This window comes from Salvelinus alpinus, chromosome 15 (assembly GCF_045679555.1).
Source record: "Salvelinus alpinus chromosome 15, SLU_Salpinus.1, whole genome shotgun sequence".
In the NCBI taxonomy this organism is placed as follows: Eukaryota; Metazoa; Chordata; class Actinopteri; order Salmoniformes; family Salmonidae; genus Salvelinus; species Salvelinus alpinus.
In genome coordinates, this window is record NC_092100.1 from 24853739 (window position 1) to 24866386 (window position 12648).

The following is a 12648-nucleotide window of genomic DNA, read 5'->3' on the forward strand; positions in this document are numbered from 1 at the left end:
TAATTGTTTAGAGCATACCATATAGTTCAATATTTGTAATTATTTTATAGTGTTTTTTGCTCATCTTTATTAAGGGTGCTAATAATTATGGACCTGAATGTAGATAAATGAGCTAGATAAAATCATCATAAAATGAGGGAAATGCCCTGCAAATGTAACTTCCTATTTTTTCAAAACTGAGCTGATTGCACTGTGAAAACATGATCGCCATAGCATTTTTTTCTTCATTCCTTTGTCTTTTTGGTCCCGTTTTGCTGCAGTATCATTACGTCTGAGTTAAATGAGAAAGGTGATGTACACATACATCTTCTCACTCACACACCCACAGAAAGCTCCAGTTGGATCACACTTCTCGTTCCACTCCTCAGCTGAGACTTTTCACCACACATTTCCTACAGGCAGAGACTCATGCATTGGATAATCCCAAGAATGCATCCACCTCAGATTTTTTTTATTTTATCAGTAATGCAAGCAAGATATCTTAGGTCAAATTCATAAGTTGGGGTAATTACTAGCATGGATGTACACTCAAAATGGTGCTGACAGCAACCTGAAATAAAGCAGCACAAAAACTGTACCTACCTACCTAATTTGTTCTTGCGAATAACATTTGCTCAACTGTAAATAACAGTAAATGCTCATGTATTTCAAAATATGGCTACAGCTATGAGTGCATTACAGTAGTACCGTCCTCATGAAAGTCTTCATACTTGACTTTTGTCTGTGGTGATCGGGTCAACAAGGAATCTCTATTTTCAAATAACATTAATGGTCATTTCCTGTATAACTTACCCACATAATGTATTTAATTTCTAATAGGGTATGAGCTAGGTTAGCAACATATAGTAGCTAATTTGTGTAAGTGGTATGAATGCAACCATTATCTGTTAAATGGGAAAGAGGAAAATAAATGACATTGGTCTAAAGCTTCTTTAACATGAGCAAAAAGGGGACAATCAGGTTTTAATAACTAAGTCCACTAAGCAAAGCATATTACAGATAGCCTTTATTCTAGTAAAATATTCATAATAAAGAATCACAATCAATATTTAAATAATTTTATTGAAATATAAAACAAATGTAAAAAGGCTAAATAAAAATACATAGAATAAAATGTGACCAAAAAAATACATTTTGAGAGCCAGCCAAAAACATCTTTGGTCCCTGCAAGGAATCCATCCCCCATCCCCAAGCTCCCAACTTCGAGTGGTTTTCAACTTCGAGTGGTTCCGCCCACAGTCCAGTCTTATTTTGTTCCTCAAACTAGGGGGAGAAAAAAGGCAGAATGTCCGCTTTTTGCTCTACACAGTACAATGCCAAGTTCTCCAGGTCTAGTCCACTGCTTTCCTCTCATACACAGACATGACGCATGTGGAAATTCACCACATACTCAGCGTTGGTCCTCTGTACTGAGATGGCGAATGGCTCAAAGGGGTGGAATGTGAACGCCACAAGCCGCCGGACGGCATGGTTAATGGGCCGGCCCAGGAGGCCTGCCTGGATCTTGAACTTCAGCAAGCCAGAGTCCCGAGCGTAAAACCTGCAGTTAACAAGAAAAACAGTCAGTCTTTTCAAATGCAAGTTTGAAATGAAAGAGGGTATCTAGGAACACACAGTAACATCCAAATGGTTGTCCTATAACGTTATATTAGTTATTGTAGTTTAATTTCCTAACAATAAATGTAATACTTTCAATAACACGAGAGCTTACAGTTACCATAAAATGTTGATTAAACAGTCTCCAACAAGCCTTTTATAATGGCCATGCATCATTTACACATTTTAGCTAAGAAATGGCGGTCTCTAATAAACACCTGGTCAAGAAAAGTTGAATGATGCATTCATGCTCCGGTGGAATCTAACAGAATCTCTATCTCGCTCTGAATGATTCATGTCTCTAACAGACTTCGGGGCAGCTCCACAGTTGAAGCAAATAAACACCCCATTATTAATTGAAGTTTTATGGTATGAATGATTGATTATTAATTACATGTCATCATTACTTAAAGCAAAATTGTTTGTTGTGCCCTACAGAAAAACGTTAGAAATCAGCATTATCTAGCCAATGTTACCTGATGGGGTGGTCTCCACATGTTTTGGGCCGTTCCATCACAGACACCCACTTGTCATCGTAGCTGAAGAGAGAAAGATCGAGGTAGGGGCTGCTGCTGTAGGACTGAGCACTAATGGGCAGCTGTCCCAGCAGCCTCCTCACAGCCTCAGTGTGACCGCCATACTTTGCATTCACTATGGTGTCTTTGAACCTGACCAGGAAGGAGCATAAGCAGAAGGATTTCTGAATCGCTTAACTGAAAAATTCTAAGGAATACTGTGAAATTCTCAGAACTCTACTAAACACTGTTTTAAGAGTCTCATTTCTGTAAATTGGTTCAATTTATTGGCCTTTGAATTGGGCCACACTGTATGGATATATTTTCATGTTAGCCCTGCTGTGAGCCTTCCCCCCAGTCACCAATACCTTCTCTGGACCTGCCGTGCAAAGTTGTTGCTGGAGGCAGAGCAGGGGAACTGAACAGCTTCACTGTGGAGCGTGGCGTTCCGGAACAGGTCACAGAAGTTCTCAAACAGCTCCAGCAGTTTGTCAGAGGTGTTCTCAAAGACTGCCATCACCTCTGTGCTCACCATGTTGTACACTACAAAGAACGAGGGCTGAGAGAAGAGCAGACAGATATGAAGTTAGAAATAAAGACGATATGCACTAATGCCACAGCAGCAAACATTCATATGAAATAGGCCTATAGTTAATGTTTGAGACAAAATCAATATTTCATATCAGAAGTTTTCTGAGCAATAAGCTGAAATGAGCCTGAATCTACAGTATTAATTCCCCAGTCTCTTTATGTAGAGTACAGAAAAACAAAATCAAATAACAGGATCTAATCAACTGCAGATTGGATTTACAGATAGCACTTTCAGAAGTGCATACTTGTATAATTTGCACACCAACAAGGCCTTATTACAGAAACTTAATTAGGGCAGAGGGGGTAGGTGTACCTGAGAGGGGTCAGTGACTCGCAGGGTGACCACGTCCTCACTGGTATATTTGATGAAGAGGTGGTGCTCATCTAGTAGCTGCATCTTCCACATCCTCAGCTGTCTCAGCTGGTCAAAGAACTGGAAGAAGCGTCGCTTGGCGGTGGCGCTGCCGTCCTGCTCAGCCCGTCTCCACAGGTAGACCAGTAGTCTGTGCTTCAGGGAGTTGATGGTCTTCTCCTTGTAGAGGCGGGAGAAGCCTGGCTGGCCCTCGGCCCGGGCCTCAGTGTACACCGCAGACAGAGTGAGGAGGTCGTCTTCGTAGCAGAACCGACCAATGGTTCGCACGTCCAGGAACGTCCCCTCTGATGTCACCTACCGGATGAAAGCAAAAGGTTTGTAAAAACATTAATTACATTTGATAATCTTACTTCCAGGTAGGCATAGGGTTCAGAGGATGATGCAGGCTGAGATATATACCTGAAAGACATGGATTGTCTGCTGCTGAACAGAAAGAACAGCCAGTATGTTACGGTAGAGATAGAGTCCCTGGTTGTGCGAGAGGATGATCTTGTCACACTTGAAGGACCTGGTGTCACAAAGCCGGCCAGTGTGCAGGTCAATGATGTGCAGTGAGTAGTCCTCCAGAGGAGAGCGGGGGTTGGGAGTCACAGACTCGTTGTTGCGGTACACCTCAAAGAAGTGTGGAGAGGGCTCCTCTGGCACATACACCGCTGAGCCCACGATCACATAGCGACAGTCATCAGTGAACAGGCTGCACTCTCGGTTCAGGTGCTCTCCATTGGAGGCCACATTAGTGACGTGCAGTAATGAAAAAAAGCGTTCAAAGAGGCGGCCGCGGATGTTGAGAGAGCGTTGGTCATTGCCATTGGCCAGGGTCTCCCCATCCTGCCCCAGCAGCAGATCCTCAGCCGCCTGGCAGCCCTGGTACTCATAGATCTCCAGGGAGGTCTGGTCAGAGGAGAAGGCTATGAAGCAGCGTCCATCTGGGGAGAACTTGCGGAGGAAGCAGGGAGGCTTCTCTACGTTGACCACAGTGAAGTTGGGGAAAAGGTTCTGGTGGAAGCAGCGCACGCGGTACCAGTGGGCTCCAGCCCGCCCAGAGAAGATCCGCCGCCGCTCCAGTCGATGGACTACATTCTGGTTCTGGATGCGCCTGGGTTTCAGGGTTGGGGAATCATCTTCCATGGTTTGATTGTTGCCAGCTCCCACTTACTGGTTGCTACATCACAAATCTCTCTGTATAGCAACTGGTAAAAGAGGTAATACAAACAACGATTAAATCAGTTTACAATTCATTTGAAAATGCAACAAGCTTATCAGAAGATTCATATATCATACAGGTAATTTCTAACTAAAATGAGTTTAGGCTACATCAGAGGTGTATTCACTGAGACCAAGCAATGTGAAACGTACACAAATAGAAGCAAACGGAACTAAAAAGGGGAGGGACCTACATGAATTTATCCAATACTCTACGTGGAGTAAACCGTTTCTGCTGCAAAAAGTTTTGCAATGGTGTGAAACGTTTTGCAACAGTGTCCGACTAATGAATACACTCCAGGGCTGTGTTCAGTTCATTTCAACATTTGCTACATTACATGATGGGGTAGGTACTGGACAACACATTCAAAACCGTGCACAATGTTCAATAGCCAGTCCATCCAGGAAAAAAAGAAAGAAAAGAGGGCTTGAAATTTCAACCAATCATTGCACATTTACTGCATAATATGGTTCAATCAAGCCACACATCAACAAACATGCATATTTTCACAAAAAATTGGACAACCATTGCATATTGCCATGTAAAATGCCAGCATTGCCCCAGTAAAATCATGAATATTTGCCCAAAAATATCACACAAAATTTCCCTGCAAAATCCTGAACAGCCCAAGGTACATTCACTCCCGTTTGGTGGGTGTGTTCATTTGAAATCGCAAAACTTGTGCATCACACACTATACACGATCTCCCTTTGGGCCACCATAATCACACCGTTCTTCAACTGGTTGTTCAATACAGTACTGTTTCCATTGAATTAAACATTGAACACTGTTCTTTAGTACAGAGCGCACATTTTGAAAACATGCGCAATAGAGCTCGCCAGCTTGTAGTCCTAAAAAACAGAAATAAGTTACATCTGGTTCATCAGCCATTCCTATGTGGAAAATAAATCAGGAAATAATGGGGTTTTGGGATAAACGCTTAAAATAAGGCCTGAGGTTAACACAGGCTTAGGAGATCTTATATGTTTTCTTCTATTAATTAATATTCAGTTAACATGACCTTTATGAATTATGAAGCCTTTGTCCTTGTATTTGATTTGATTACATTTCGGGGGCTCCCAAGAGGTGCAGCGGTCTAAGGCACTGCATCGATTTCAGGCTGTATCACAACCGGCCATGATTGGGAGTCCCATAGAGCGGCGTACAATTGGCCGAGCGTCATCCGAGTCTGGTCGGGTTAGGCCATCAATGTAAATAAGATTTTGTTCTTAACCGACTTGCCTAGTTCAATAAAGGTTAAAAAAAATAAAATACATAAATTCTTCAACATTCACAAAAAGTGACATAAACTGAAGATTATCTCAAAGAACAAAAGGTCTAAGATCTCCTAAGCCTTTTTTATTTTTTATTTTATTATCAACATATCAATACAGGAAGTACATGTGGGAACACAAGTATATATATAAATAATACACAATGGACAATTGGTCTAGGGGGTACAATATCGCATTACACAAGGACCTTAAGGGACATACATAGAATTATAATTCAAACAACTTTTGTTAGTAGAGTATTTAATTGTCTTAAAATACAGTTACATTTATTTTTGTAAGGTAAGAAAATGTGGTATTTTGTTTGTAAATTTACATTTGTGAATATGAAATTTGGGCAAAAGAATAATGAAATTATTTACATAAAATGTCATCTTATTTCTATCGTAGGTAAAGAATCCAAGCAGTACATCTCTACACAATAGTGTAAGATCTTCATAAATGTGTTCAATTATAAATCTACTGATGTCTTGCCACAGTTTTCTTACATGAATACAATGCCAAAAAAGATGCAACACTGTTTCTGGGTGGTCATTACAAAAGGAACAATTTGAGTTGAAGTTTTCCTTAAACTTGTTCATATAGTGGTTGGCAGGATAATATTTATGAATTATTTTAAAGGAAAGTTCCTTAATTTTGTTAACAAGTAGGTATGTGTGTGGCAACATCCAAACTTTTTTTCCAACAGATCTTATTGGAATGTATTTATTGATAATATCTCCTAAGCCTGTGTTTACAACATACCTTATTACCGACGTTTATCCCCCAAAAACATGGCGGAGTTAGTGCCTACAAAAAAAAAAACATTACTATTGTTCTCTATGGGCTATGCGCAATTAGCCTGTAGTGAGTCGATGGGGTACAGCTACGACCGGAAGTAACTTTTCGTAGCAGGTTAAGAGAGCAATTTAGCTAACCCTAACTCTTTTCTTAGCCTCAATCTGTTGTTAATTTATCTAACCTGCTAAGTAAATTATCCTAGCCTGTTACGAAAAATACACTTCCGGTCGTAGCTGTATTCCACCTAGTCAGAACCATTAACTTGACGACGGGTTAGTAGGTCATTATTTCAATTTACAGATTAACCACAGGAAAAAAAGTGTGGCTCCCATTTTCCATTCATACTAACTAGCTAACTACCAAGCTAGCCCTGAAAAATAGCAGCTAGCTAGCGTTTCATCTGAAGTCACGAGCTTCCCGAAACGAAGCTGAATATTATTTCATTTTGGGCCAGACAGTAACAGATGCAGCAAAATACACAACAAACAGAAATAAATTGTCAAGCCGGTATGCTAACGTTAGCTAGCTAGCTTGCTACTAGTACTAGCCCAGCCAGAAGGCTGAGTTATAAATATCTTTGGTACTAGTGCACTGACTGTGCAGTCACAAAAATAAACAAATGCGGGAATAACGTTTAACTTACAGGCTTGAGGCTAGCGTCTTGAGGGCAGGCAATAAAAAAACGAATGTATGACAAGCTTGGAACATTTGTTCTGCACATACGACATAAGTGAGTCGTGTTTTCTCAACACTGTTCAATGTTGTTAGTATTAGTTAGCGAGCTAATAGAGCCGTCAGCGAAGACGCATCCTCTTCCGTGGAACCATTCCTCACAGCGCCACCGTAAACTCAGGTTGAAAAGAGTATCGCATCACGTAGACACCACATTTGACCAAAGACAGACTGGTAGTAAGCCTACACTGCAATGACACAGCAATTGCCTTAGGCATAGACCCTGTGATTTCCTGGGGCCCTAATAGTGTTTTTTCTACTTGAAATTCATTTGACTATAACTACTTTAAATATGTGGTCAGGATGAAACCCTAAGAGAGAAACATGAAGTGATTAAATGAGAAAACCTCCACTCGCATATAGCTGACAAATTCGGTTCAGGAGTTTTCCTGGCCATGTGACCTGATCAGAGTTTTTCTTGGTCATAGTACACTACTGGCCCTGCTAATAGGTCTAATCAACTGAAACCATCACAAAGTAGTGTATGGAGAGATATGGGTCTTAATGATTAAATGTTCTATACAATCCCAAAATGGATCTTGTTCTTAAGCCTCAAAAATTGCACAAAAAAAAGCAGAAGGAAGACCAACAGAAGAAAGCCTTCATGCTTGGCCTTGAGAGCATGATAATGGCTCTATGTGCAATTATCCCTGACGAACCTGTCTCACAGATTACAAGTCGTAATTTCCAGTAATAGCATGCGGTGAACACGGAAAGGTAGTGCTAAAAACAGTGGCAAGAACATAAAATGGTCCACTTTTCAATGTACTGTAGATTTTACCATGTAATGCAATGTAAGCCTTCTGTGGTATTTTTTTAAATAGCCAATAATAATACCTGTTGCTCTGTTACTCAGAGGGGATGTGTGTAGCACATAAATAACTTATTCAGCAAGAGTATCCTCTCCCACTCTTTTTCTTTTGAGTTTTTGTATATCAGCTCATTAATTTCTAATACTGTATGTCTCATACTCTTTTCACCTCAGCTTTTAGCAGCTGTTTGCAAAGTATGATTTGGATTGAGAAAAGGCTATGACAGAAGGGGTATTCAAACACTTTTGGGCTATTCTTTCTGGAGGAATAGAGGGATATAGCCTAGATCAATTGGCTCCCTCCATATGCTCCACAGACACGTGGAGGCTGTAATTATGAGCGGACTGGGATAAGGACGAGAGACCTCAAGGGACCATTTCAAAGACTTATGTTTAACAGCTAATGGAAAATAAACACACAGTGCCTTCAGAAAGTATTCATACCCCTTGACTTATTCCACATTTTGTTTTACAGCCTGAATTCAAAATGGATTAAATAGATTTTTTGTTTCACCCATCTACACACAATACCCCATAATGATAAAGTGAAAAAATGTTTTTAGAAATGTTTGCAGATTTATTGAAATTGAAATACATAAATATCTAATTTACATAAGTATTCACACCCCTGAGTCAATGCATGTTAGAATCACCTTTGGCAGCGATTAAATCTGTGAGTCTTTCTGGGTAAGTCTCTAAGAGCTTTGCACACCTGGACAGTGGTGGAAAACCCCACCAATTGTAATACTTGAGTAAAAGTAAAGATACATTAATAGTAAAGGTAAAAGTGAAAGTCACCCAGTAAAATACCACATGAGTAAAAGTCTAAAAGTATTTGGTTTTAAATATACTTTATTATCAAAAGTAAATGTAATTGCTAAAATATCAAAAGAAACAGAATAAATCATTTCAAATTCCTTATATTAAGCAAACCAGACGGCACCATTTTCTTGTTTTTTTTAATTTACGGATAGCCAGGGGCACACTCCAACAATCAGACATCATTTACATGTGTGTCTAGTGAGTCCGCCAGATCAGAGGCAGTCAGGATGACCAGGGATAAGTGCTTGATTTGGACGATTTTTCTGTCCTGCTAAGCATTCAAAATGTAACCACTACTTTTGGGTGTCAGAGAAAATGTATGGAGTAAAAAGTAGATTATTTTCTTTAGGAATGAGGTGTAAAAGTAGTCAAAAATATAAATAGTACAGTAAAATACAGATAAAGTAAAGTACTTACACAACTGCACCTGGATTGTACAATATTTGCACTTTTATTTTTTTATCTTCAAGTTCTGTCAAATTGGTTGTTGATCATTGCTAGAAAGCAGTATTCAAGTCTTGCCATAGATTTTGAATCAAAACTGTAACTAGACCACTCAGGAACATTCAATGCCATCTTGGTAAGAAACTCCAGTGTATATTTGGCCTTGTGTTTTAAGTTATTGTCCTGCTGAAATGCAAATTTCTCTACCAGTGTCTGTTGGAAAGCAGACTGAACCAGGTTTTTCTCTAGGATTTTGCCTGTGCTTAGCTCTATTCTATTTATTTTTATCCTAAAAAACTCCCTAGTTCTTGCCGATGAAAAGCATACCCATAACATGATGCAGCCACCATTATGCTTGAAAATATGAATAGTGGTACTCAGTGATGTGTTGTGTTGGTTTTGACCTAAACATAACACTTTGTATTCAGGACATGAAGTTAATTTCTTTACCACATTTTTTTGTGGTTTTACATTAGTATCTTATTGCAAACATGATGTTTTGGACTATTTCACTCTGACATTTAGGTTAGTATTGTGGAGTAACTACAATGTTGTTGATCAATCCTTAGTTTTCTCCTTTCACAGTCATTCAACTCTGTAACTGTTTTAAAGTCCCCATTGACCTCAAGGTGAAATCCCTGAGCAGTTTCCTTCCCCTCCTGCAACTGAGTTAGGAAGGACACCTGTATCTTTGTGGTGATTGGGTGTATTGATACACCATCCAAAGTGTAATTAATAACTTCATCATGCTCAAAGGGATATACAATGACTACCCATCTACCAATAAGTGCCCTTCTTTGTGGTTGAATCTGTGTTTGAAATTCACTGCTCGACTGAGAGACCTAAGTCGGAAGTTTACATACACTTCAGCCAAATACATTTAAATTCAGTTTTTCACAATTCCTGACATTTAATCCTAGTAAAAACTCCCTGTCTTAGGTCAGTTAGGATCACCACTTTATTTAAAAAATGTGAAATGTCAGAATAATAGTAGAGAGAATGATTATTTTAGCTTTTATTTATTTCATCACATTCCCAGTGGGTCAGAAGTTTACATACACTCAATTAGTGTTTGGTAGCATTGCCTTTAAATTGCTTAACTTGGGTCAAACGTTTCGGGTTGCCTTCCACACGCTTCCCACAATAAGTTTGGGGAATTTTGGCCCATTCCTCCTGGCTGGTGTAAGGTTTGTAGGCCTCCTTGCTCGCACACGCTTTTTCAGTTCTGCCCACAAATTTTCTACAGGATTGAGGTCAGGGCTTTGTGATGGCCACTCCAATACCTTGACTTTGTTGTCCTTAAGCCATTTTGCCACAACTTTGGAAGTATGCTTGAGGTCATTGTCCATTTGGAAGACCCATTTGTGACCAAGTTTTAACTTCCTGACTGATGTCTTGAGATGTTTCTTCAATATATCCACATAATTTTCCTCCCTCATGATGCCATCTATTTTGTGAAGTGCACCAGTCCCTCCTGCAGCAAAGCACCCCACAACATGATGCTGTAACCCCCGTGCTTCACGGTTGGGATGGTGTTCTTCGGCTTGCAAGCCTCCCCCTTTTTCCTCCAAACATAACAATGGTCATTATGGCCAAACAGTTCTATTTTTATTTCATCAGACCATAGGACATTTCTCCAAAAAGTATGATATTTGTCCCCATGTGCAGTTGCAAACCGAAGTCTGGCTTTTTTATGGCGGTTTTGGATCAGTGGGTTCTTCCTTGCTGAGTGGCCTTTCAGGTTATATCGATATCGTTTTACAGTGGATATAGATACTTTTGTACCTGTTTCCTCCAGCATCTTCACAGGGTCCTTTGCTGTTGTTCTCGGATTGATTTGCACTTTTCACACCAAAGTACGTTCATCTCTAGGAGACAGAACGCTTCTCCTTCTTGAGCGGTATGATGGCTGCGTGGTCCCATGGTGTTTATACTTGCATACTATTGTTTGTACAGATGAACGCGGTACCTTCAGGCGTTTATAAAAAATTGCTCCCAAGGATGAACCAGACTTGTGGAGGTCTACATTTTTTTTCTGAGGTCTTGGCTGATTTCTTTTGATTTTCCCATGATGTCAAGCAAAGTTTGAGTTTGAAGGTAGGCCTTGAAATATATCCACAGGTACATCTCCAATTGACTCAAATGATGTCAATTAGCCTATCAGAAGCTTCTAAAGCCATGACATCATTTTCTGGAATTTTCCAAGCTTTTTAAAGGCACAGTCAAATTAGTGTATGTAAACTTCTGACCCACTGGAATTGTGATACAGTGAATTATAAGTGAAATAATCTGTCTGTAAACAATTGTTGGAAAAATGACTTGTGTCATGCACAAAGTAGATGTCCTAACCGACTTGCCAAAACTATAGTTTGTTAACAAGAAATTTGTGGAGTGGTTGAAAAACGAGTTTTAATAACTCCAACCTAAGTGTATTTAAACTTCTGACTTCAACTGTATCTGTATGTGTGGGGTACAGAGATGAGGTAGTCATTCAAAAATCATGTTGAACACTATTTGTCACGCCCTGACCATAGTTTGCTTTGTATGTTTTATGTTTTGGTTGGTCAGGGTGTGATCTGTGTGGGCATTCTATGTTGTATGTCTGGTTTGTCTATTTCTATGTGTTTGGCCTGATATGGTTCTCAATCAGAGACAGGTGTTTTGCGTTGTCTCTGATTGGGAACCATATTTAGGTAGCCTGTTTTGTATTGTGGGTTGTGGGTTATTGTCTATGTGTAGTGTTTGTGTCAGCACTAGTTTTGATTAGCTTCACGGTCGTCGTTTATTGTTTTGTATTAGTTTGTCAAGTGTTCTTCGTTTTCGTCTTCGTTAATTAAATCAAGTATGTATTCAAACCACGCTGCGCTTTGGTCCGCTTCTTACGACGATCTTGACACTATTATTGCACACAGAATGAGTCCATGCAACTTATTATGTGACTTGATAAGCACATTTTTACTCCTGAACTTATTTGGGCTTGCCAAAACAAAGGGATTGAATACTTATTGATTCATGACATTTCAGCTTTGCATTTTTTATGAATTTGTAAACATTTTGAAAAACATTATGAGGTATTTTGTGTAGTCCAGTGACACAAAATATAAATGTAATCAAATTTAAATTCAGGCTGTAACACAACAAAATGTGGAAAAAGTAAAGGGTGTGAATACTTTCTGAATGCACTATATTTAAAATAAGTGTAGACCTGTAGAAACATAGTAGGCTAGTTGGAAAATGACATGGATAGTTAATAATTATACAGTTATTGTGTCAATTATTCCCTCATTATATTTTCGAAATTTCCTCTTGATGCTGAAATAGCAGTTTGAAAAGGTTGCTCTTAGTACAAAGAGCAGGCAGAAATACATTGTTTCACCATTTTTGTATATCTATTTTACTAAAGGGTTGTATTTGACATTTTGGAAAAGCTTTTAACTTTCCAAGACACACTAAATACGCATGCATTTTAGAATGCTTTCCGGCTATCT

At 39.3% G+C, this 12648-nt stretch overlaps 1 protein-coding gene across 2 annotated transcripts; it reads right to left on the bottom strand.

The window, feature by feature from the left end:
• Positions 1-1042: 1042 nt before the first annotated feature.
• Positions 1043-7237, bottom strand: LOC139539762 (DET1 homolog). 2 transcript variants are annotated; one of them, XM_071343036.1, is made up of 7 exons: positions 6995-7118; positions 6316-6360; positions 3475-4265; positions 3016-3369; positions 2480-2670; positions 2073-2264; positions 1043-1540 (listed from the first exon to the last, which is right to left on the bottom strand). In XM_071343036.1, exons 3-7 carry the CDS (start codon positions 4201-4203, stop codon positions 1351-1353), a joined length of 1656 nt encoding a protein of 551 aa, XP_071199137.1. In that variant the 5' UTR covers positions 4204-4265; positions 6316-6360; positions 6995-7118; the 3' UTR covers positions 1043-1350. The 2 variants fall into 2 exon arrangements, with proteins under 2 accessions (XP_071199137.1, XP_071199136.1); XM_071343035.1 differs by lacking the exon at positions 6316-6360 and having other exon boundaries at positions 6995-7237.
• Positions 7238-12648: the final 5411 nt, after the last annotated feature.